General features: G+C 43.1%; 3 protein-coding genes across 12 annotated transcripts in view; 2 read left to right on the top strand and 1 right to left on the bottom strand.

Moving 5' to 3' along the window:
* The window catches only part of COL26A1 (collagen type XXVI alpha 1 chain), a 208,518-nt gene extending 184,542 nt beyond the window's left edge, over positions 1–23,976 (bottom strand). The window contains exons 1-9 of one of the 6 annotated variants that reach the window (XM_034068818.1): positions 23,841–23,943; positions 22,894–23,027; positions 18,550–18,705; positions 17,917–18,022; positions 14,973–15,024; positions 8,776–8,936; positions 7,421–7,813; positions 4,367–4,474; positions 2,364–2,580 (exon numbers count right to left, since the gene is read on the bottom strand). The gene's annotated coding sequence lies outside the window, so the exon portion shown is untranslated. The other 5 variants (XM_034068819.1, XM_034068814.1, XM_034068813.1 and 2 more) reach the window with 5 other exon arrangements.
* Positions 2,037–5,429, top strand: IFT22 (intraflagellar transport 22). Of its 4 annotated transcripts, none has more exons than XM_005141368.3 (5): positions 2,037–2,159; positions 2,388–2,467; positions 2,577–2,666; positions 3,238–3,440; positions 4,375–5,429. In XM_005141368.3, the coding sequence occupies exons 1-5, from the start codon at positions 2,121–2,123 to the stop codon at positions 4,521–4,523; spliced, it is 561 nt and encodes a 186-aa protein (XP_005141425.1). In that variant the 5' UTR covers positions 2,037–2,120; the 3' UTR covers positions 4,524–5,429. The 4 variants fall into 4 exon arrangements, with proteins under 4 accessions (XP_005141425.1, XP_005141426.1, XP_030910972.1 ...); XM_031055112.1 differs by having other exon boundaries at positions 2,126–2,226; XM_005141369.2 differs by lacking the exon at positions 2,577–2,666.
* The window catches only part of RABEP1 (rabaptin, RAB GTPase binding effector protein 1), a 44,020-nt gene continuing 42,270 nt past the window's right edge, over positions 23,864–25,613 (top strand). For both annotated transcript variants that reach the window (XM_034068811.1, XM_034068810.1), the window contains exon 1: positions 23,864–24,064. In XM_034068811.1, coding sequence (XP_033924702.1) covers positions 24,031–24,064 — 34 coding nt within the window. In that variant the 5' untranslated portion in view covers positions 23,864–24,030. The remainder of the gene's footprint in view (positions 24,065–25,613) is intronic.

Raw genomic sequence — 25,613 nt, 5'->3', positions numbered from 1 at the left:
TAAAGTATTATCTGAAAGGTGACTGGCACTACATTGTGCTGCTGCTTCCAATAAAACCTGTGGGCCTCTAACTTGGAGGCAGAGTCTCTTATCTGTAATTCAGGCAACAACCCACATGCTTTGGTACAGCAACCAATGTGTCTCACAGGTTGAGTTCTCACAGACCTTTCTAGAGTGAAAAACAGTTTTATTGAAGTATTATTGATAGCCTGCAATTGCTTCAGGCTTTTGAAGGAAGAAGAAGGATCTATCCATGGAGAATCATCTGGAGATGATAATTTGTGCTTGCTACCAACATATTATGGTGGAAAACCAGCCATCTAATAAATGCAAGACTTACAGACCATTACCAGTAATGTCTGGAAGTAGTTCACTTGCTGCTTGGAGTTTTCTCTCTGCTGCAGACTAAAAGAGGTTTAAATAAGTGAAACAAAATGGCCTTACTGATATGTACATGTGTACTTTCAGCAAACAATACATCAGCAACCAACCTAAATTCACCCATATGCCTAAGGCAGATGCTGATAACATCAAATGTACTTGACTTAGATGCCTTTGAAAATGTCACCCTAAGTGACTTGAAAGCTTAATTCCCACTTTCTAAAGTGACTTCAAATCCTAAGTCACATGGATAAATCCAAAAATTGCAGCCTTAATTCAGATGTGCTCTCCTTACTCTTCAGTGGCTAACATAAACACAGGAACCCCCTATCTGACACCTCATCTAAAAATTAATCCTAATTGCTTTCTGGGCAGCTGCACAAACAGCCAGTTTTACCCAGTTTCAGTTACCTCTTACTCTTTTTTTCCTTCCTCTTTCTGTACTGCTGTCCACAATAGGACCCTTTATAACACATTCCTCTTCATGTGCTAGTGGCAGCTAATAACATTTGCCAGCAAGTAAGAGAGGCTATTTTAATTTCTTCTCTCTGGGTCGCCTTTTGTGTCTTTTCCTTGGAAGTTAGGTCTGAAATATAGCAAATACAACTGCAGGAAGGATTAACTATGAGTTGCCCCTGTTCTGTGTGGATTTTGTCCTGAACCGCATGTGGATCCTCACAGACAATACACACCCAGTCTGCTAAAGCAGAATCTAGGGGCAGCTTTTGTATTTTCATTGCTTTGTCCCACCAACCTGAAAACAGAGGGTTTTCCTGAAGTTTAAACTGCCACGCTGAACCATCCTAAACTACCTCCTGCATAAGGAGTGGTACAGTAAGTACGTCTACAGTGTGACAAAAACACTTTTTACCCCCTCAGTGAGAGCAGAGCAATTCTGATTCACATTTATTAGTAGTCCTAATAATAAACATTTACACTATGGTAGCCCCTTAGAGGCTCTATTTGAAAGCTTGTCTAAAACTGCTATTGTACCTGGGCACTAAACAGCTCTGAAGCAGCACATCTGTCTGCCAGATGCTTTGGGGTTTTTTCTTAGAAGCTGCGATTTTAAAAAGCCTTTTGCTTCCCCTAACAAGCTTCAATAAGAAACTTCAAGAGCTTGCTTCATCGTCCATTCAAGGGGAATCTGCAGTTAAAATCGCAATGACACTTCAGGCAAGGACAGCGCTGCTCAAGCTGCAAGTGACACCAGAGCACTGCATGAGCGCTGTGCGGTATGTGTGTTTAGTACCTGTGGAGGCAGCTCTTGCTTTCCAAAGGGCAGAAAGGCCGAGGGCAACAGAGCGGACCCGCTCTCAGTCCCTCCCGGTGGACACAAAACCTGCGAGGTTTCCCTCAGGACACACTGGTCAGGGTTTAGCGCTTCACACCTCACCGCGGGCAGCCTGCGGGAGCCCACAGGGCCCCGGCGCGCCGCTGCCACACCTCCAACCCCATCAGGAGGGGCCCGGGGGCAAACCCACCATGGGGGTACCTGAGGGGCCGCACCCGTCTCCCGCTACCATCAGTGAGAGGACGGGCGGAGCGGATCCACCGGGCGGAGCTGAGCGAGACTCGCCTGGAGGGCACCGGGCCGGATGCCACCTCAGGGCGGCACCGCCTCCCCGGGCACGTGATGCCGGCAAAGCCAATCGCAACGCGCTGTCCCCCAGTTGCCTTCCCGCCTCCCGCGGCCGCGTTGCTAAGGCAACGCGAGGGCCGGAGGGGGCGCCGCCGCCATGCTGAAGGCCAAGGTGCTGCTGGTGGGGCCGCGCGAGGTGAGCGCCTTCAGCCGGCACCGCGACCGGAGCCTGAGAGCCGCTGTCCCCGCCGGGGGCCGCTGAGGTGGCCACAGGGACTGGGGGGTCGCGGGAGGAGGGCGGGGGGTAGGCCTGAATGCACTGAGGCCGAGAATGGAGAGAGATCGGGGGGTTTGGGTAACACACTGTGCGCTGCGGTGTGGTTTTGGCGTGTTAACTTACCACGGGATCTTCACTTCCTGTCAGTCTGGAAAGTCGGTGTTGACAAACTTCATTTCGGAGAGCATAGAAGGGATCGGCAGCTACAGCCCGACGCAGGGGCTGAGGTGAGTGACACCCGGAGCATGCTGCCTGACCCAGCCCCTCGGGAAGTCCTGCTCTCTGGCTGTGGTGGTGTGTAGTGATGGTGATGTTGTATATCCACCCATTTCACAGGATCCTGGAGTATGAGAAGCCAAACTTGAACACTAACACCAAAGGTGCTGGGTGTCGGTTTGAGTTGTGGGATTGCAGTGGTGATCAAAAGTAAGCTAGCATTGCTGTTACTTCCTCTAGGTTACTTAATAGTTCTGTTTACACAAAATATTCATACTTAAGGCGTAAAGCAGATGATCTTTTTGAGATGAGAAATATTCCCAGCTCTTTATTTGATTATATTTTATACAGCTTCCTGTTATAAAGCAGCTGACTTGGTTTTGGATAAGGACCAAGTACAACACAAAGTCTATAGCTCCTAGAATGAAGTTAATAGGTACAGGAGACAGAGGCCCACTCTGTAGCTGTCTTTATCTCCCTGAAGTTACGTGAGTGGACTTCAAACAATGTACCTGTGAATTAGGCCTTCATTTCCAAAAGATACCACTGAGAACTGGGCAGATCCATTTTTAGGGAAAAAAGTTTAAATAAGCATTTGACCAAATAGTGCACTGTCAGTAAATCAGAGGACTGAGAAGTATAATAGGTAAATTAGAACATTTGGAACATGATAGATCACTAATGTTACAATAAAGTACTGAAATGTGTTCTTGAAGAGGGAAGAATAAAATTTGAGGAAGATGGAGTGCGTGTTTCTGTTATCATTCTCTTGTTTTTCAAGGTTTGAAACATGCTGGCCAGCTCTGATGAAGGACTCTCATGGGGTAATAATAATCTTCAATCCTGAGCTGCCCAGTCACCTGAAAGAAATTGAAATGTGGTACTCCTGTTTCGTGCAGCAGCAGTCACTGCTTGACAGTCAGTGTCTCCTAGTTGCACATCACAAGCCAGGCAGTGGGGGTGACACAGAAGATCTGTCCTTGGGTAAGAAGATGGAATACTCAAATCTGTAACTCTGTTTTTCATTAATCTATCTTTACACTTGTTCATACCCTTTCCATTTACATCTGCCACAGTGTTTTGCAAAAGCAGAAATAATGAATTTCAAAGGTCATCTAGAAGGTGAGCAATATGCCGGTTTCACAAAAGGGAAAGACAAGAAAAGCTGAGTGACTGCTCTAAGGTCACACAGTGAATATGCAGCTGAGCCAGGAACTGGAACTCCTGCCATACTGTGCCATCACTAGTAGTTTGGTTTTGATGTTGAATTTTATCTTTTATTAATGGGCACTTCTGGGGCCACTTGAGCCTGCATTTTATCCATCAGAAGAATAGGAGCCCTCTGAAATAAAAGGCTAATGGTCTTCCTCTTAAAATTAGTAATAGGTACTTTATGTACTGCAAATGTATTTGTGGCTGTTCATACAAATGAGAACATGTACTCCCTCTGAGCAACCTGTTCCAGTGTTAAAATACTATTCCAGTATTAAAGAAATATTTACAAGTATTACTAAATTAATACATATCTAATATAACAATATTATTCCATTATTTTGATATAATCAAAGAATGTCCTATCACTTTGTCATGCTTTACCTAAAGCCAGGACACACTTCAGTAGTAAAATTGTGTTCAACGTTGAATTGTTTGATTCTGTCTAACTGCATGTGAGACCAAACACAGGACTTTAAACTTTAATAATAATGTTTGAAGAATTTAATCTAGCAACAAGTTGTACTTGCTTGTAGTGCTAAAAAGCTATGATGCATTTCTTCTTCATGTGTTGAGTGTTATCTGGGGTATCAAACATTGGATACTACTGAAGCCCAACTGACTTCAGCATGAGCTGTCCCATGACCTTGATTGTATTTCTTTTATAAAAGGAATATATCTAATTATTTTTTATTTACCTTCAAAGCTTACCCACTGAACAAGCTAAAACTGATACACTCCAACTTGGAAGAAGATCCTGAAGATGTTCGGATGGAATTTATGAAATACTTCAAAAGCATTATCACCTTGATAAATGAGAGCAGAGAGAGGGAAGAAATGTCAATTATCTCATAACATTAAAAGAAATACTGAACAAGGAAGAAAAAGGATTATTTTGTCTTTGTAAGGTACACTAGCCCGGGAACAGGTCCTCACAAGAGGGAATTTGCCAGCCTATAAACACTTCAACCCATATACAAGTGCTGACATCAGATGAACTGTGGTGCTAGAGATGGCTGCACATCCAAGAATTTGGGTAACTCTATCTGCACTTTGGTTTCATCTGGCAACAGGTATAGGAAGGTGTTGTTTAATATGTTAGTGTGGACCAAAAGATAAATGTATGGGTTATCTCTTCAGAATCCCTTTTTGTAGAGATGCTAAGAGAAGAAAACCTGACAGAAGATTTGTGGAGTTCTGTTGAAGCACCTGAGTAAAGTGCACATGTTAGCTGTGTTCCTGGAGAAGGCATCCTTTTGAAAGTTAGTACAAACTGACTGGAATAGAGATCTGAGAAGTAGTAATGGGGTGGAATCCACAGTTTTATGTTCCAAGTTCTCCTTATCTTTCTGTCCAGCATCTGCAGAGAGCATGTTGCATAGTTACTGCCTTGGAAAGGCAGAGTAGGTTGCAGTCTTTCTCAGGACTAGGTTTTTCTTCTATTCCAACAAAATGCGTGGTTGGGGGCAATGTTTAGGTGTCTCTGGGAGGAAAAGAATGGCAATTTCAGTGTAGTGCAACGTTTTGACCTATGTCAGGAGCTCCAATAGAGAAAAAGTTCTACATTCTCAGGGAAGGAAGAGCCGTTTCATAAATGTGTATTACTGTTCCCTGCTGCACTGAAGTAAGTGGTTTCATAGCTAATTTACTTTCTGCTATGTTTGGTTTGCACTCATCCCTGTTCTTGGTGTGTTTTGCTGTGGAAGACATTTTTAATTGTAACATGTGGTACTAAGGCAATAAAAACATTTAAAAAATGCATCCTTTTTGTTCTCCAAGGGAAGTTAATTATGGGTTTGTGGAATTCTTATCGACTTGCTCAAATTTCAGTAAGGAAAACGGGGATAAATTTGTAGTACATTAATGAGCTCCAACAAGAGATATTTACCAAAACTTGTCACTGACCTGGCTGGCATTAGCTCAAATTGCCCAGAGAAGCTGTGGCTGCCCCATCCCTGGCAGTGTTCAAGGCCAGGCTGGAGGGGGCTTGGAGCAACCTGCTCTAGTGGAAGGTGTCCCTGCCCATGGCAGGGGGCTGGAACTGGATGAGCTTTAAGGTCCCTTCCAACCCATACCGTTCTAAGATGCCTTGTAAATAAGTTTATTATTTTCAGGTAGATTTTTCAGTTATTTTCATATACTCTTTGAAGTACTTCTACAAGTTCATCCTCAACACACACACTGCTAGAGTTCGAAAGCCTCTTTATCCCAGTTGTGTTTTGTACTTCCCCAGCTATTTTTCTCTTTGATTATTAAGTCCTATTTATTTAAAACAAAGGCATGTAAAGTGAAAGATTAAAAGATCTTAGAACAGTTCCAAGCTGTAAACCTAATGGCTACAAATAACACACCAAAACTGAGCTCAGTTTATCCTTTAGAGAATTCCTATTCCAACCATACACTGGTTTGCTCAGGTTGGCACAGCACGTGAAGTGTGCACACACAAATAGCCTGTACTGTGCACTTCTTGGGTACTTATTGTGCTCAGTTTGCTGCCCCAGCTTCTTTTAATCGTCTGCTGGCTCCTGTTCTGCCATTAAAGCTAAAAGCCCCTCTCTGTTCTGGGGGTACTGAACATGAGTGAGAGGAAGGACATCAGAAAAAAAAAAAGCAACATAAGCAGTAAGAGATGAAAAGGTTGTAGGCAAATAGTGGGAGGTTGGCGTTTCAACATCTATATTTGATTTATATGACTAGAGAAACAATCAGGCTTTCTATGTTTGCAACCAGTGTTATAGGGTGGTCTATTGGAGGCAGTTATTGGAAAATTCACAGTCATACTAGACAGCAAGTTTTTCACATGCTGCCTTAGATTATTTTTTTCTTGTTGCCAGCTGTGTGGTAGTGGAGCCAAGTTCTCATAACTACTGCCTTAATAAATCCAGGTTTTCCCAACAGCAACATTGGGATATGCACTGGTAAAAACTGGTGTGAAACCCACTAAGTATTTTGTTTGGAATGTAACCCCATGTTTGGGTGATTCCAGAGCTGAGAAGTCAGTGAACTCTTCTATTCACCACCCTCCTTCATACAAAACATTAACCATGATCTTACTTTAAACTCAAAACCAGCATGTAAATTACAGGTATCTATATACTGCAATCCATTAGGGAAGAAAAACAGTTAGACAGAAACAAAGACAGATCCCTGGAATTGCCTTCATATCATCCAGAAAGATCATATTATGTAATAAATGTTCAACATAATTCATAAAATCTGGCCAAGAGATCACTTTCTGTCACTGCTGAAGAACAGAGTAAATGTATAGATCCATGCAAAATTAATCCTCAGTGTTGGAGAAGATACAGAGAAAGTATTTATTCAGAAGCATCACTTATTAATAATTTATGAAACAGGTCAACAGTATCACCCAGTCAGAAAAGGGTGTTATTCAAGAATGCCAGAGGAGTATGCATTAAATCTTTGTCTCTGCTTTCACAGCCCACCCATCCAGTGCTATCTTTAAGGCAGCAGAGCTTCAACCAACACCACACCATGGCATTACTCAGACTGGGGGTGCATAGTCCCATTTGTTTGCTGGAAGCCATGTGGTTAGTATTTCATGTCTGTATTTCTGCTCGTGAGAGCAAAAAGTTGCCCAGACAAGTGTAAAGGAGACCCTGAGGTAATCAGCCACAAGTTACCAAGAAGTCAGTTGGCAAGCCACAGGTTTAGCAGGAGTAGCAACAATTTAGGAGCAGAAGATAACAGCAAAAGTATTCTATTCTACTCATTCACACTGAGGACCTTACCATCGTACTGGGACACTTGAAAGGCTTTTTGGATGACCTTTTCAAGGGAAGGCAGGGAACCAGTGAAGTCTGTCAGGTCCTCCAAACAAATACAGCCTTCTCCAGGTGTCCTCAGTCCCTTAGAGTGAACAGCTCATGTCCCCTTCTCATTCTGTCAGCAGCCATGTACCCCCAAACCCCTGCTTTGTATGTGCAGAGGTTAGAAGTCTGTCCTTTTCCGTGGTTCCTTGTCCATACTGGAATTCAGTGGCTGTTCATTCCAGTGACTTCTTTAGTGATCACTTGTCATGATTTGGAGAACTGAGGATGGAATCAGGGGCACAGAACATTTTAAATACTAATAAACTCAAATACATGCAGCCTCCACAGTGCAGCATCTCCAGGATACACCAACTGTGCAGTGAGGAAACAACCTGTTATTTAAACAGTTATTCAGGTGCAACATTATTTTGTCATTTGGCATTGAGTACTGATAATGCTGACAGATACATCACTATATTTATGATGTACAGAATTTAATTTCCAAGTTTTATTGCTGTATAGCTACAAAAAGGGTTACAGCTGTAGGTGAACTCATGTTCACATTCATCTCCCATGAAAGCACATGGTCCAGCATTGCTTTGGACAGTTGAACTATCTGGACAAAGAGTCAGCATGGACTTTTGAGAGGGAGCACTCAGAATCAGAACTCTGCAAGGCTAGAAATGCAGACTTTGAAGACCTCAGGGTCATACAGAGGAAGTTAAAGGCTGTGGCCACCTTGCTGCCATAAATTGAAGACATTTAAGCTTTTCAATTATAGAGTTTGCTCAGGTTACCTCTTACAAGCTGTTTTCTGCTCACGCAGAACATTATAAAGCAAGTAACTACTTGTGATGATGAAAACAGTTACAGGCACTGCAATCCAGATGTGTGGCTTCCAGGGTAAAAATCATACTTGTTTACAACCAAACTTTGGGAGTAGCAGCAAAGTCGAATGAAACACATTTGGACCTTACCAAAAAAATGCGTCTTTCCTTTCAAGTCGTATATTTTGAAGGCCAGGCTTTTGGTCTTAGTTGCTCTCACCAGTATTGTTCTAATTGACACAATAGACATAAGAAATCCTGTGTTCCTACTTCTATTATTGCACTGCCAAGTGACTACAAGGAAGTCACGTAGGCCACCACATTTAAGAGTGCCCATCAGTGCTGTGTTTTTGCATGCTCAATTTAAAATATGTAGGGTCCTGGTGTGCAGACACTTTAGGCAGCAACTTCTAGAAGGTATCCAGGATCTCTTAAAATCAGATCTTAAACAACTTAACTTTTCAACAGGAGTACCTGGCTCTGGAGGTCACTTGTATTTGCTCTTACCACTTCTCCAGACATCTTCACTGGTGGAATACTTCAGCGGTACAGCAAAGATTCCTCAAAAGATATACTTATCTCATTGAGAAGCTGCCTTTCCTGAGATGCCAAAAACATTCCAACAGTAACTCACTGTGCTCTTCATGCACATGCAAGCACTACTGCACCTGTGAACAGAAGACACCATATGCTACTACTTCAAGCAATTCAGGGGGTTATTTAACGTGTAGGCAGCAGGCCTGTTCAGGAGTGTATTTTATGTTATTTACTTACGACAAGATTTCACCTCGAGTGACTGAGGTTTACACAGCTAGATCCTTCATAAAGGCACCTGCTTAGAAGTCACTGAGGATTCATCCTCAGAAAATCACTCCTCTTCACATACACTAGTATCTGGAAACCTCTTACCCATCATTGTAATCACTATCTGATGGAACTGGCTTTGTGCAAATGGGGTGTAAGTTTGGTCACCATCCTCAGAAAGCTCCCCTGAATCATAAAAAGGCCATTCAAATGGTTGAAGAAGAAACCATTGTATGAGATTTGTTTGTTTTTTTCACTGTAGCAACACAGGGAGAGAGGGCACGTGCCTGATTTCTGCAGATATATCACAAAGGAAGAAACTTGACTGTATTTACTTGGATGAAGATAACAGGAGCAATCAACAGAGCAGGAATGCTGTTGTTAAAAGGCTGGACCATTCTGACTAAATTACACAAACCTAAATACAAAGCACTCTCTCATCATCTCTTCCTTTTGCTTACTGAATTATAGGAGGAAATAATTTGATCTAGAACACAAGGTGATCTTATATTTAAACTCTTTTTTTTTTTTCCCTGAAAGAGACAAAACCCAACAGAACCCAAGTATCCAGGCTCACATTCTATTTGTGTACAATCTAAACCTAAAGACAGGTAGGCGATAATAATATATGTGAACAAACTAGTCGTTAGTAACTCTAGTCTGGAAACTGAAGAACGTTTCTAACAGAGAGAGTAGGAAAAACCTGGTTTCAGAATGGTGCTTAATGAATAGTTTGTGATAGAGTATCACTGGACTTGATACCTCTAGTTCTTCTCTTAGGAAAACAAGAGGTTTATTGCTTTTTTATTCATGCAGGTATTTTTTAGTTCTGTAGGTATTTTCTACAAATTATTATTTGTATGTATTTGGAGAGGTGACAGTGAACCAGGACGTCAGCTCCAAACTTCCTTGAATGTGGATTGTGATTCATGCTCTCCAGTTGGAGATCATTTGGAGACAGAGGTTGCAATTATACATAGGCAGAGGAAGTAAAGCAATTTTGTCAGTTCATAACAGAAAAGAGGTAACAGATTTTCTCAGGTGATGCTCACTTTAGAGAGTTCTGCCTGAGGATGGGCAGTAGTTTTGCTTACATAACCCTCAGACAGGAAGAAAAACTTGCCATATGTTTTGCTGAGTTCCATTGTCTCTTCCTCTCTTTGTAAGGAAATGAAAGCCTATTTCTCTACTAGTTCCATGAAAACTATCTGAATCCTGGTAACATGTCTCTGAGAATTTGCTCAGAGGGAATAACAGACAAGGGTACACCCTCCATTGCTATGTTACTGTTCCATGAGTTCCAGACAAAAGCATTTATTGTGGTTTGGCAACAACCATCTACTCCTAAAACCCTGGGATTGTATTGTTCTTTACTTGTCAGAAGTTGATTTAGTACCTACAGGCAATGGATTGCAGGGTTCGTCCTTTTAGGAAGGATCTTGAGGCTTTCTAGACTGCTGGGGTCACTTCTCACAGAAAGGAACACCACTTGGAGGAGTCACATCAAAGCTCACTGTGAAGACCAAGCCCTTGAAGAAGCAAAAGCTCTGCCCTGCAATGAATATTCCAGGATCTTTATTCTGACCCAGGTTACATGGTAACACTCCAGAAACTGAGCAAGCAACTGCCAGGCCCATAATAATAACTTTGAATCATTAAATAAAGATACATCTTAGGGAAAGTTATTGTTAAGGCCCCAAAATTGGGTTGCTGTGTTTGGAATTCTAATAATGGTAGGAGAGTTTGACTGGAATTTCTAATGATACAAACAACTTGTAATCTTGCTTATCTGTAGCTAGGATAATAAGCCTGGGACCTAAATGAAGCTGAAGGAGGTCCTTCTGCGTGGAATGGTGTATCTTTACTTTTAAAGCAGATCATTAGAAGTCATATCTAATGAAAACTCCATCTGGTTCCCATTGAGCATACACTTGGTTTTTATTCTTTTTTATCCCTAAGGTTGCATGAAGCTTTGCAGCATACAGTGCTGACACCTGCACAATGTAACAGGACAAGCCAGCCCTCAGTGAGGTTCCTTTGTCTAGAGAAGTTAAATATTGGGTATATCTGGATGTATTAACATGCAGCTGAACTTTTGGACCTTTAATTTCTTTCGTATCCAGGATCTGGAGAGGGAAGTATAAATATGGCAGTGGTGTAATAAATCTTAGGTCACATAGACCTGCGCAGGTCTGAGTCTGCAGACCACGAAGGCTATTTTACAAGGTATTAGCAATAAAAGCTAAAACTTGCCTCTCTGTGCTCCCTTCCTCCTGTTAAGACAGGGGGTCTATGACACAAAGCTGCGACCCCTACAGACACTCCTATAGTTTTCTATAACATGAACCCACAGAAGCCAAACAGATAAACATGTAGTCTCCATTACTAAATAATTCATTTGCCAGTCCCAGAAAAAGCTGGTAGTGTTAGATAAACATGTTATGCTAAGTGCTTTTGAAGCCCAGTTTGCAACAGACCTAAGGATTTACCCAAGTGTAGATTTTCTATCCTCTTAGAAGGATATCCTCCCTTATTCTCTATACAGACCTGGCTACCTACGGTAATGAATTTTTTAGGGATTTTATGACTTTGAGACTTTTTTCATTCTACCAGACATGGCTAAAAGCAGTCAATGGCTTAAGAAGGGACAGGTAAGATAAACAAGCTGACACATAGGTAGACAGTATATTCTTACAGCCAGGCTAACAATCAAATAACATGGCAAAGAGATCACTAACAGCACTTGTGTGGAAAGCAGGAATGCGTGTGTGCTTCTGTTCTGGTGATATGAGCATCTGCTGTGTGGCTGTGGATTGCTCTTTGTTGTATCATTTGTTAAAATTTAATATTCCAAAAAAACATGAAAGTTGGGACATTCATTCCCAACCATCTGCAGTTCCTGTTAGACTCTTGGAGACTCCACCTGATTTCCTTTTACTTTTACACTCAGACGCTACTGACTGATATCCATCACCCTGCCACTTAACAAAGACTTGGAAAACTTCGGCATAAGTTCCAGGTTGTGTCTGTCTTCCTTTTGGCAGTCCTGAAAGGGGCCAGAAAACAGGAAAGATCCCTCCCAGTCCTAAACTGCCAGGCAGAGGGGAGATTCCTGGGTGATGGCTGCCTGCCACACACACCCTTGCAGACCCCTGGGAGAGGGTGAGGCTCAGAGGAGGAAGGGGACCAGTGTGGAAGATGGTGGGTTTAGCCAGATTCCACTCCAGTTATCTTTGGCTGCTGGTATGTTTTCCTGGAGACCAGGATGAGCATTGTTCAGAGATCACTCGCATCTGAAGAATCTGAAGCAGGCCTCTGCACCCAGCATCCAAGTGTGGCTGTGTAGCACCGACATGGGGGTCACTTCATAACACAGACATGGTTCTCCTAAAGGAAAAGCTCCACCACAAGAACAACCACAGTCCTAAAATTTGGGTTTAAAATTTCCATTGCCATCTTTCTTGGGCCCTTTCAGGGGCCCAGCTCAGATTAAAGGGCCATTATCAAACATAATGATGAGATCTGGCTACTTTGCAGTTGAGGATGAGTGAGCCCTCATTTCTAGCTCTTGCTCTGTTTCCACGATTGTTCCTCTTTAACCATAAACAGATGCCACCTCTTACACTGGCACAAGTGAAGCTGAATACATCAAATTGATGATCTACTTCTTACTTTCTTGTCTCATCTACTTTTTCTACCTCTTTAATTACTGCTCCACCTTCATGCTTTTCATTTTAAAATGAATTGTTCTTTTACATTAAGCAAACTAAACTAACCTTGCAGAAGAATAAAAAAGACAGAGAGAGACTTCTAGAGTTGTCTTGCAGGACTGTTCTCAAGAGGTATGCAGAAAATTGGATAGATGCAACTTAAAGTGCGACTTAAAATGTATCAAAGAGGTTTGAAAGAACTGATAGTGATTTTCTTTAAGCTTTATTCTTAAATCCTGCTGACATTTTGTAATAGCCATAGAACCATTTCCTACTCCAGATAAAGCAAATGTTACCTTTCAATGTAAAAACTAAGTAGAGTGTTTGAAGGGCTAGTGTAGGGTTATGAATCACAGAGATGATGATAAGGTTACTCAGACGTGTTATAAAAGTAAAATGGTTAAAATGAAGATGGATTTGTATTCTTACTGAGAAGGGTATGGAAGAAAAGTTAGCTTTAGTGAAGGTACAGAACTCTGACCCTGCACATGAAGCTCAAGGAAGCTTGCAGTTTCCCAAGTCAGGCCCCATGAAACCTCTGTGAAACCACATGAAGCCTGACTGGATATTACTAACACTTGAAAATCAACATAGAGGAAGGGAGAAAGACTTCAGGCCTCTCATTTAGTACAAACAAGCTAAAATGACTAGGATTTCCTCACATTTTTTCACTGTATCCTTAACTTTCACATGGCCAGTTGAGACTGCTGCCAGCCTTCCCACCACCCTTCTCACTTGACTAGTTCCTCAAATTATCTGTGATCCAAAGAACTTTCTCTTTGCTTATGTGACATATCATGAAAAATGCATGAAGAATTTGCTATAAACAGTGAAAGTATAAGGGAAATAAGTGAATGGAAGACTAAACCCTGCCTGCCTGCTTTACTGGCCTCGGCACAGCAGATCACATGTACAGTCTCAGATTAGATAGATGGTGTAGAAAAGAACTATGCAATCTCAGAGATGGTCCTAGAGTAAGAACAAACATGCGTAAACTGACGATGGAAATCAGAAGACTTCCTCCAACCAAGAGAAGGAAATTTTTGACCAAACATCCAAATAAAGTAGGAAAGTGGAAGGACGGGAGAGACAAGGAGGAAAGAGCATATTTCTGAATAGCACAATCTCTTTATGAAAAAGATTGGGAATGTGGTGCACTGCAGAAGCAGAAGACTGTACTCAGCAACCTAAAGGTTTCAATTCTAGGTTTCCATTCTTCCTTTCCAAACCAGAACTGATGAGGACTAATTCTAAAGGAAAAACAATCTGTTCTTTCTCTACACTTGCCTGTGCAAACATGTAAGTTAAAATGCATGTCACCTCTTTCCCATGCTCCAGCAAGGACAATAAAAGAAGAATGTAATCTCTTGTGTAGCCCATAGCAAGTATAAATTCATGAGGTTTTAATATGCAGTCAATGTAGCAAGTCAATTCCCATATTTCATACAGCTTTACAAATAACGCACATCTTCTAGGATTGATCACAAACAAACCAGAACAGAATCAAGCAGGTAATACACAAGGACAAGATATTTTACAATTGGTTCTTACCTGTTGCTTTTGTAAGCAAATGGGAGTTGTGTTCATGTTTGTTTACATAAGTTGACCCCAAATCACTTTGGAACTGGTTCATAATTCCCACTCAAATCTGACATACTTGGGACAGTTAATTGTGAAGGTCGATAGCCAAGTAGACACATTATTCATCTCTCATTAAAGAAACAGGATAAAATTAACTCAATCTCCAACAAGCATCACAGAATCCATGGTGAAACACAGTCCAAGATATAAATCCATAGGAAAAAAAGATTTCACTGTTTGCAGAACTACTTGTATTGAAGGAGATCAGAGAGAGATAGTATCAGTACGACAGAATCTAATCACCACTCAACAAACATTTTGGAAACAAGTCAGCAACCACATCTGCTTCAACAGAACCAGAGCCTCGTGTGACAGGAAGCTTATTAGAGACCCTGTCTCTCATTATTTTGCTTTTGCTTATAACTTCCCAGCATGAATATTCAATATTGCAAAACAAAGCAGTTTCCTTCACAGACCGTCCAGAATGGAGGAAGAAATTGTGCCAGACATTCCAGATCCTGAAGAAATTGGTGCCTGTGGAGCTATGGATTTTTACCAACAAAACATCTGGCACAGAATAACATGAAACATGCTTCTCTTTCCTCTTACCATTGGTGTGAGGCAAGAATAACTCCACTGAAATTTGCTTGATGTATCAAGCCTAAAAACAAGACAAAAGAGAAGCAAATCAGACCTTTAAATATAGCAAGACATCTTAAAGGAATATAACTCGCAATATCTCATTTCCTCAATAGCATAAGATGTTACATTGCGAGACAGTTTTCTTGCTTACTACACGTGAAACAGTTGCTTCACAATATTCTGAATGCAATTTAGAAATTCCCAGTTGATGCTCCTTCATGGCTTTGGTCCCAGCTCCAGGAGTCAGAGCCTCTGCACAGGTAAATTCAGGTGATTTGCAATGCCACTCATCTGAGAACCTGCCAAGGAGCAGATCCAAGTGTCCTCAGTCCCAAGAAGGGTAATGGGAGCTCTGTGTGCTTGGCCCTTCTTAGCTGAAATACTTCCTCAAGTGAAAGGAATTAATCTCAAACACCTCTATATTAGGTGGTCCATGTGCATCAGACCTTGATTCTCCTCTGCTGTCTCAGTTACTGAAGTAAAGAACACGTGAGCCTGCCCTTCCTCACTGTGCCCAGCAGTGATGTGTGTTTTGGAAGACTAGGGTTGTGGATCTCTTAAGTATAGGCACTTCTATCTGTTGTATGGCATCAGTCATACAACATGACAACAGTTCCCACTTCCCCTTCTCACTCTGCAACTCTGCTGGAGTTCTTGCACATAAAGCAGGACTAGCAGTGGGATCTGTCAGTGGTGAGCAGTGGGATACCATTCCCTTCCCCTGGTAGGGAGGTCTTGCATGGATGTATCCCCATTAGGTCCTTATGGAGGGCAGAGACAGTTTACAGACAAAAACTCTTCAGCAGGGTTACACTCTGCAGATACATCAGACAATATCTTCCAGAGTGGTCTCTGGATGACCACTCTTCACTTTCTCTGTCACCTTGAGGACAGATAAAAAGCCTTTCAGGGAGATCTTAAGTCAGTGTTGCCATTCCAATCCCACAGATGCCAAAGTGATTTTTATACTCTTACTGCTCAACTAATTGCCAAGCCCCAACAAAGGGAGTTTAATGGGTTGCACCAGGCCATAAACCATCATCTATAGGCTCTAGAAACAAGGAAGGAAGAGAGGGAATGTAAAGCTGGAACAAAGCACAGACTCAGAGCAGGTCCAAATACTTGCTGAAACTGTTTAATCCAAAGATCTGATACCAGATGTTCTATTCAGACAACTTTAACAGAGCTCCACAGAACATTAAATGCTTCTCATGTTTTCAGTATTCAAACCACTCCGTCTGGGCACTTCTGCCACAGGGTACAAACAAAACTCTGCTTAATATTAATCAAAGAAGTGGGTTCTGCTCTACAAGTTCAATATAAAAAGAGTAAGAACAAACACATGCTAAGTTGTTCCTGGGATGCTGAACACAACGGAGGAGCTGTCTTGGATTACCGCATTTCTGAATTATGCGAGCCCAAAGTCTGACTTTAGGGAGGATACACTAGTGCTATGTTACTACACACGCTGTGCTAAACTGGAGCACTCTGCATCTTTTATTAATAAATATCCTGCTGGTAATATACCAAACATCCCTGTTTTCTTGTTTACCTGGAGTTTCCACAGGCTGCTGCACAACTACTGGTCCATGGAAAATTTTCATGTTTTTTCTTGGACATCTATTGGGGTGTCATTTCCTTGCAGATAATATTAATTTTTGTCTGTGCCCATTTTTAGCCTCATGGACTCCTTGTTCTCCTATTAGTTCCTTATCTCTAGCCCACGAAAACCCACCACCATATTTAATAAGAATTATGACTACTTCTTGAACACTTCTGTACAAAACCTTTTCCCAAACAATTTTCCCTCTTGAAATCCAGGACTATCTGCATTTATCAAACACTACAAGGCTGCTGAGACTGGCCAGTGGCAGCTGAAGTCACTGTTCCCTTATTTTCTTAGCTACCAGTGTAACTTCTTAGCCTCTTCGTGCTGATTCCACTCTGCAAAGGGGAAGGATTACAGGACAAGGATCTGGCCCTATTTTCTCTCTTGCTGTAGGTCCTTTCCTTCAAGGATTTAATATGCATCCTTGTCTTCACCAGCTCCATCTACTGACACCTGCACTTCCTCCTGCTTTTGCCTTTTGCTTCCTCAGTCATCAGGAACTCCAACCCAGAAAACAGCTCTTCTTTAAAAGATGTGCTCCTCCAGGTTGTCACATGGCTTTCTGAAAAGCTGATAATTTTGCCAGTCTTCCCTCAGAATCTTCTTCTATAACTGACTGTAGTCTTTTTTTATGTAGATCATCATGCATCCCACCAAGTGTAGCTTGACTACGAGACGTGCAGAGATGCTTTTGCATCAATGCCATCGACTTTTTGTGTATTTACTCTGATGAGACACTGGATGGTGCTCTTTGCACTTCCATGCCAGGAAAAGCTCTTTCAAAGCAATCCCTCCTCATGAGAATTACAAAAATTCCCCAGGGTCAGATACAGTTCCATACCTAAACCTCTAAATCCTGTGGGAAGAGCATGTTTTGACTACACAGAATGTAGCTGAAGCTGCAGTGGCAGCAGCTCAGCTAGGTAAGGATACATGCCAAATCAAGTGTCACTGCGTATTACAAATCCACCAAGTAGCGGCTTTAACATTCCTCCTCAAATATTTGCTAAGTGGTTCCTTATCAGTGTTCCCCATAGCAACAAGAGAGATGCAAGTGGAATAAAGGAGGATGAATGACATTATATCTGCATGTAAATGTAACTCGGATTATGCATGGAGAAGATGATCTGAAGGAGGTTAACAACATAATGTGAAACCTCCTGCAGCCTCAGAGAAGAAGGGATCTCTAGTGCTGCATGAACGGTGAAAGAATAAGGCAGGAAAGCATATCTCAGCAGCAAACATTTCTGAGAGAATCAAACTGAGATTCCATAGAAAAGGAGTTCATTTGATCTTTTTTACCTGTTAAGAATTAATTTCACAACAGATGTTTGTCTTCAGCTGTTTTTCAAAGAAGGTCAGAAGCTTTTCAACACTTTTAAAGGTGTGATGAATAATCAAAGGAAATCTGCTTTATAGCAAAAAAGGTATAAGGAAATGAGAGATACACGCTCAATTCCCCCCTCCCCTCTCCCCCCCTCCCACAATTGCTGACTTTTGTGTATCCCCAGGCCTGTACATCCAAGATAATTTCTTCTCTTCCAGATCCACTAAAAGGCTCTTTTTCCACTGAAAAGCATCATAGAAGTATAAAATATTTTGTGTGTCTGCATCTAAAGGAAAAGGCACTCCGGAAAAGGCACTCTAGTAAAATAAAGCAGCAAATAGAGAGGCCACTGTAACACCTAAGAGAAATTGGGAAAAATAGGGAATAAAAGAAATCATATGAATGGGATGACACTGAGAAAACAGCTGGACTAACTGGGTGTACTCAGTGACTTAAGATGTGGTATTTAAACTTGTACTAACAAGTACTTGGGTTGGTCCACCTCTGGACATACAGGCACAAGCAGAGGCCTGGAAAAGGCTCTGGGATCACTGAAGAGTCCCACCTGAGGCCTCGAGCTATTCTTTTGGAGCTTCCAGCAATAATACCTGGATGAAAGAGTTCAGAAGGGTGGGCTTGTTCAGCTGAAGGATTTGCAAAGATCTGGTGATCCTCTGGAATCTCCTCGGTTGGTCCATGGTTTATACAAAGATTGGTGAGTCTTCTTGGGCGTCATGTTCTTCTGAATATTGCCAGAGGCAGCTCTGAAATGGACACACTGAGAGTTAACAGAGGTTGGATTAATAAAACACTCCAAAATGAGCACTGCTGTTAAAGTCTTGACATGGAAGCCTTCTGGTTGCACCACTTAATACGACACATATGGGACAAGGAATTTCATGATACTTGCAACACTCCATCCTTCTCTTGGCAAACAGGCATTGCAATCATTAGAATTTATGAGATATCTGATCTGCTTGTGCCTCAGATAAAGAAAATTGGATAAATGGCCCAAACCCTACAGATCTGATGTGGGTCATCTTATTGATATTAATGAATTGGTCTTCTCAAGATTTGGAAGTTGAACGCATGAGATGCCACCATTAACATGGTCTGTTCTTCTGAAGATTACTATTCCATGCAGTACTTACATGCAAAACAGACCCAAAAAGCAGCTCCCCCCTTGTTATTTTAGGGTTTTTAAAACAAAAATATAATTTCATGAACAGAGCAAAAACCAAGAGTTCTTTCTGGGTTCCACTACCTTCATTGTCTCTGCTGCTGGACCACGTTGCAGGGCAAAGTCTGATGAATGTGTGGGGACTGACATGGGCCTTGCTGATGCCTACTCTCAGCTGTCATAAAATCCTGTTACAATAACAGAGCTGGCAGGAGGGACTGTGTGTCCACACTTCAAATACTGCAATACAAAGTCCAGCATCTCTTCTTAAATCACTGATGAAGGCAGTTTTGGACTAAGGCTAAACACTGCTCAATCCTACACTCAATCTTAAGAGAGCTTAACTGTAACATGAGACAGAGCAGACTATAGGGCACTAGCAGTTTAAACCAGTATGGGAAGTTTTGCCAGCATAGCTGCTGTACCCCTTTTCTTCCTTCTCCGTGTGTCTATAGACAACTTTGTTAATACATGTATAGGGAATCTAAATGGGTTATGGCATATTTTTAGATCTTCCAGTGAAGGGGTATGTAAGTACAAAGCTGTATTGGTTTTGTGTCTCCCTGCAGTGACAATTCTAATGAAGCATTGCTGAGCAAGGTTACCCAAAGGACTATGCTCTTAATGTGTCCTTTGCTATGCACATTGAATGAGTTTCTGATTCCTTGCTTATTTTGCAGTAAGAAAAATTGTTTAGTTTCATGGTACATCACAGTATTCAATGAGCCTGCCCCTTGGGAACCCAGAGAGCTTTCAAATCTTAATATAGACATCTTTCAAATGAGATCATTAATGTGCATATATCTGGACTTAGGGCCAATGCAAGCACTTTGTCTTTTGCCTGCCAGATTTTCGTTTTTGGCTTCATTTGCTTCCCATATATTCAAAGAACTGGACCACATGGAATCCTTTAAACAATAGATGGGATAACATAATTTTTCAATAGGTCTTGAAAAGGTTTTTAACCACATGAACTACTCCAGGGTTCGCTAAGAAGTTACCATTGCAAATAATGCGATTGTTCCAGACTGAATTCCTTGCATTCCAGAATAACTTTTGAAGCAAAGAGCATGACTGGTTTGGGATTTTTAACCAACCTCTTTATGGTAATACTTAGATGAATGTAAATTTTGTCCAAAAGCTTTGTATTAAAAGGAAAGGACCAAAACCTACAAACACTTATATCATCAGAACTAATACTTAATGCTAATGCCCCATCAATCTCACCAAAAGGAAAATAAACTTCTAAACATTAGTTTAGGGAAGTCTGAAGACTTTTTTACTTTAAACAAATAAAAGAGTGAGGAAAACAGCAGACAAACTCTGGCAAACCTAGAAATATTTAAAGTCCAAGCAATAAGTTCTGGTTTTCCTCTCTCTTTTGCTAGAAGGACAAGTACTCGCCTTCTGAATGAACCCAAGACTTGCTATCGTGAGCAGCTGAGTCCCTCCTTAAAGATGCATACAACTTCTGTGTCCTTGAGCTTCACCTGCAGTTAAGAACACTCAGTTTTGTCTGGACAGATGTTGACTCTCTACATTCAAACATTCTTGTCGCATTCATCTCAAAACAATGTCATTTCATGGTTTGTTCAGTGAAGGAGTCTCTTACCAAAATCTTCACTGTGCAACACCTACAGGTAGAGTCATGTAGGATAGATGGTTATAGATAGTATGTGGGGTAGTTGGTCTTGGAATTAGTTTTCCTACTTGCTCAGGCAGAGGATCCTCAATTCTAGAGTTTTCTTCCTCTCTGAGTGCAGTGGAGTCTAGTCTAGCAACCCGCAGAGGCTCTTCCCAAATCTGCCTTCTTACTCAGCTTTCTTGAATGAATTGAATTAAACAGTGGATGGTTTACGAGATGAACACCGTGGGGAGCAAAGCCTGTAATTCACTGCATACTCCTACCATACAGGGCACAATAGAACTGAACTTCTTTGTGGCCAGTAGGCCAGTAAAGCAGCGTAAATGGGAAACAGCACAATTCAGAGGGTCTTTTTGATCTCCATTTTGATTCTGTGCTACAGGCCAGCTTCTCATTTTCCACACATCAGCCTGTTTCCACTGAATTCACACCAGATGTAGACTTGGCCCTGAAAGTCCAGAACTTCAGTTTACCTTTTTAAAGACTCTGGTTTTTTGTATAATCAGCTTAGCTGTTGTATAAAACAACAGTATCTTGTACCATTCAAAGCTAAACGAATTAATTCTGTATTTTATTAGTCTCACTTCCAACAAATACAAAGCTTTCCTGATTACACTCTTCATCAGTCTCATCACAGCCCCTGGTCCTCCAATCATCCATGCCAAGGGACTTGATGGAGTGTGCAATAACCTCCCCCAAAGCTGTGTACTTTGTGGCAATTTGTAGTACAATGTATGTAATTGTGTCTTGTCCTGATGTGGAGTTGGGACATAGCCAGGGTAACTCAAGGGGGCCTAGGATCTGGGACTAGTTTCACAGATAGTGACAGTGACCATTCTTTAAAGCCTCATGAAGAGTGAAGCTTCAGTTGAGGTTAAAGTGCTCCAGTTAAAGAAAAAAAACACAACAAAAAAGCAGGAAAAGGAAAAAGAAAAGCTGCAGAAAGATTAAAAAATAGTGGAAGTTTCACTTGGAACTTGAGCATACATGACCATCGAATCAATCACAAGACTGATCTATTAGGAAAACAGGTTTAATTAGCTTTTTTGCTACTTGTTTTACTTTCCTCAGGCAAAAGGAAAATACTTCTTCTCTCTAGATGTGTTATGTAAACCACTTCACTGCTCTCTTTGCAAACCAAACTACCACAGTCCCCCTCCATTTACTCCTGGTCTCCCCCGAGAGTACACACTCACTGCTTCTCACTGGATGTTACCGTCTAAACAAAGGCTGCAAAAACTCTCCAATAAGGCTGCAAGATTACACTTGAGGCAGAGTACAAGGTGCCAGCTACTCCTGCAGCTTGTGCTAGCACAGCACACACTCTCCAGGAAGATGCATCTTCCATTACTTCGTGTCTGCAGTTTGTGGTACTGATGCTGAAAACAGCCATGTTTGAGTTGCAAGCCAAATGTATTTGATAAAAATGCATGGGATTCTAGAGGCTTTGTTATTGCTGGAGCAGCTTACTCCAGAAATAGTCTCTGCCCACCTGCAGCTCTCAGCTCTGACCCATGTCTCACTGATTCATTAATACTGTGCTTGTCCAACACTTACAGCAACAGAATTCAGGATTTTTGGTGTCTGCTGGTTCTGCCACTGCAACAGACCTGTTTCTATGACTGAAAACCACTGTTTAAACCTCGCTTACTTCTTCTAAGGTTTAGCTGAGTCATGTTGGGAAATCCTTTGAGACCAAGGCTATGAGAACTACAAGTGATTAGAATTAAACGGGACATTTTTGGAGGCAAAGAAGATATTACCCAGTTGTTCCAGGTTACAAGCCATTGTGACTAGATACTACATAAACCTTGGCCTCTATCATGTTCAATTACTGTCTAGAAAAAGAAGTAAAGATTAAGTAAGAACCAAACCTACAAAGCTAGTACAGCTTTAGACTGGGAAACAAGGGGAGGGACATACAGGCCCCATAAGAGTTTTTCTATTCTTCAAACTACTGCATAAAACCCATTTAATATGTACCCCTAAGAGTTCTGATTAAGATTTTGAAATGTTACAATTCCAATAGTCAATATTTTGTCTACGGAAGTGATGGAAAAGATACGATATTTATCCTTTAAGTGGCACTTGTAGGTACAACAGCTATCAAGTCTGATATTATCTTACCTTCTGTTTGCAGCAGGGGTCTGATCCAGGCTGCATCAAAATGTGTGGGAGTTTTGCCTGGACATGTACAGGATCCACAAAAAGCCCAACATGTCGCAAGCTGGGAACACTGAAGAGCTGTCTTCAGTTTAAGCCTGTATTTTACAACAGCAAAAACTGAAAAGATTTACCTCAAAATAGGCAAAATGTAAAAGATTAACTTTCGGAGGTTCCCCATTTCAAGTTTGCATTTGGTTCAACTGAGCAAAACCATAACATGAAATGCAGAAACCTATGCCTTGCCATAGCATGTTTTTGACTGCAAGGCCTTAAAAACTGGAGGCACAAGGGAGATTCAGCTTAAAAATGAATTTTTGGGGATGCAAACCCTAAGGGCAGCTGTAACAGATCAGCCCATGACAAGACTCGGTATCAACTCTTCACTCTATGGTTTTACATGCTCTCAAAATGTAAACCTATCTTTTTATTGCTAAAAACATGGAGCTCAGACCCCCATCTCCCGGTGCAGTGGAAGGATTAATGCCCTCCTCCATCAGTGCACACCAATGCTCCACGGGTGGTGGGAAGCCATCCTGAGGCCCGGCAAGCTCCATCCCGCCCGCCAGCCCCGGCCACGCCAGCTTCACTATGCGGCACAGCCCCGGGGGTGCCCCGCTGCCGCTCCGCCAGGCCGAGGCAGGGGAACCGGCCGGGCTCAGGGGTCAGGCTGCGGCTCGGCCCTCACCGAGGCTCAGGGTGGCTTCAGCCGCGCCAGCTCCTCCATCGAGGCCGCCGCCGCACCGGCCCTGCCCGCCACGGGCGGAGGCCTCAGCCCCGCTCCCTGCCCCCCCTCTCGGCCACTGGGTGACAGCACCTCAACAAGTGCCGGCCGGCCGCAGGTCCCAGAGAAGCCACCGCGGCCCCAGCCCTCCCAGCGCCGGTGGCGGCGGCCGGTCCCGTGGTCTCACCGTGGGCGCCTGCGCGGTGCTCCTCCTCCTCCCGCCGCCGGCGGCCGCTGTCAGGATGAGGCGGAGGAGGCGGAGGTCTGGGCCGGCCGCTCTCGACTCTCGCCGGGGCCCCCTGGCGTAGCGGTTCCCGCTCCGACGCCGCGGCTGGAGGCGGAGGAGGCCGAGGCGGCGCCGCCCGCCCGCCGCAGCCATGGCCCAGCCCGGCCCGAGCCCTCCAACGGACGGTAAATGGGGATGCGGCCTCTCTTCGCGTAGCCGGGCGGCTGCGGCCTGCCCAGCCCGGGGCTCGCCTGCGGGGCCGCGCCGGCCGGGGTACGGGGGGCAGCGGCCTGGAAGAGGCGGCCTTGCGGGTCCGCGGCAGTGGGTGGTGAGGGCAGCGAGGAGGTAGGATCGGCGGGGCACGGCCCGCGATGGGGAGGCCTGCGGGGCCCGGGGGGAGCGGTGACCGGCCAGACGCGGGTGAGCGCCCAGGGTGGGAGCTTGGCTGAGAGAGGTGGGCCGGGAAGGCCTTGAGAGGGCGAAGGGGGCATCGTAGGGGGCTATTAGTTTGTAAATGTGTTTAATGCGGAGCAAGGGCGGCTCCCCAGCGCTGAGGAGGGAGGATAATGCTTCGGAGCATTATCAGGAGCGCCGCTGGGTTCTGCCAGGAAAGGGGTCCCAGCCTGCGTGTGCGGTGGGATGAGAAAGGCCTCCCACCCTGGGGAGGAGGGCGAAAGGGTGGTGATGCTTGTATCCAGGTAGACATTGATCGACTGGGTAGGACTCTGTCATTGATTCAGCCGCAGCAGGTGATGTTGTGCAGTATTCGATCTGTGCATGCAGCAGAAAGGCTCTTGGGGAGGTTGAGGTTAGGACACTTGTTGTGGACAGTTCATTCCTGTGCTGGAAAAGACAAAATGACAGCTCTTCTCTCAAGATGGTATTTACCTGTGCAAGAGGCAGCTAAGCTTTCCCTGAAGGTTTTGGTATGGAAAGGTTATTTGTGTCTGATCTGGGAGGAATTACGGACCAGAAAGTATTTTTCCCCCTAAGAATAGGTTGCAGAACTTGTGTGCGTATCAGAAAAAGTGTAAGTAATGCTTGGCTGTGGATGGATGGGATTGAAGGGGTAGTGTTTAGTGTATGGGATATATGGGAGGGGGCAAGAGTGCAAGAAATGTAGGTTGAGGCTGGACAGGTTGTAGAAGCAGGACTAGAGAGATGTGCAGAATCCTGAAGGATAGGTGCTTACCCAGCCATGGGACTATGCCAGAGCTCTCTTTTTAGAGAGCAGCCGAGTTTCCCTGGGAAAGCACTGTTAGAAAAGGGCAATCATGTATTCTTAATTATGCATATCTAGGGAATTGTATGGGCTTTTTCTTTCTAAGTGGAGTTGCAGGAGAAAGTGCTTCTCCTCAGGGATTTCATTATTTCAATCTACCTTTTTAAAGTGTTAAACATGAAGGTGCTTAGCTTGTAGGGGTTTTCCCTACATTAAGGCCAATGATTGTACACTTGTCCTTCTAGAGCACTAAAGGGAAGGTGAATTTGCTTGCTGTCCTGCTTGTAAGATCAGTGTTGGTATGGGTTGCTCTTGTGTACTTTCTGATGAATAACCATTGTTTATTGTTCTTTAGCCTGTTCTTCTGAAAGCTACAGAACAGCTTCCAACATATTTTCTCCTTGGCTCTTACAAACTTGTCTGACTGCAGGTGTGCAGTGGAGCTGTGCATTGTACAAATGTTTACTGCCTCTTGACCAGGAAAGGTGGTTGTATGTTGGTCGTATATTTGA

The sequence above is a fragment of the Melopsittacus undulatus genome, chromosome 13 (genome assembly GCF_012275295.1).
Source record: "Melopsittacus undulatus isolate bMelUnd1 chromosome 13, bMelUnd1.mat.Z, whole genome shotgun sequence".
In the NCBI taxonomy this organism is placed as follows: Eukaryota; Metazoa; Chordata; class Aves; order Psittaciformes; family Psittaculidae; genus Melopsittacus; species Melopsittacus undulatus.
The sequence above is the reverse complement of the archived record's forward strand: the minus strand, read 5'-3'. Positions and strand labels throughout refer to the sequence as shown.

Coding starts and splice junctions, on each gene's coding strand:
- IFT22 (XM_005141368.3), top strand. CDS start 2,121: ATGCTGAAGGCCAAGGTGCTGCTGGTGGGGCCGCGCGAG. Junction 2,468..2,576: donor AGCCCGACGCAGGGGCTGAG/GTGAGTGACACC, acceptor CCCATTTCACAG/GATCCTGGAGTATGAGAAGC. Junction 2,667..3,237: donor GATTGCAGTGGTGATCAAAA/GTAAGCTAGCAT, acceptor TTGTTTTTCAAG/GTTTGAAACATGCTGGCCAG.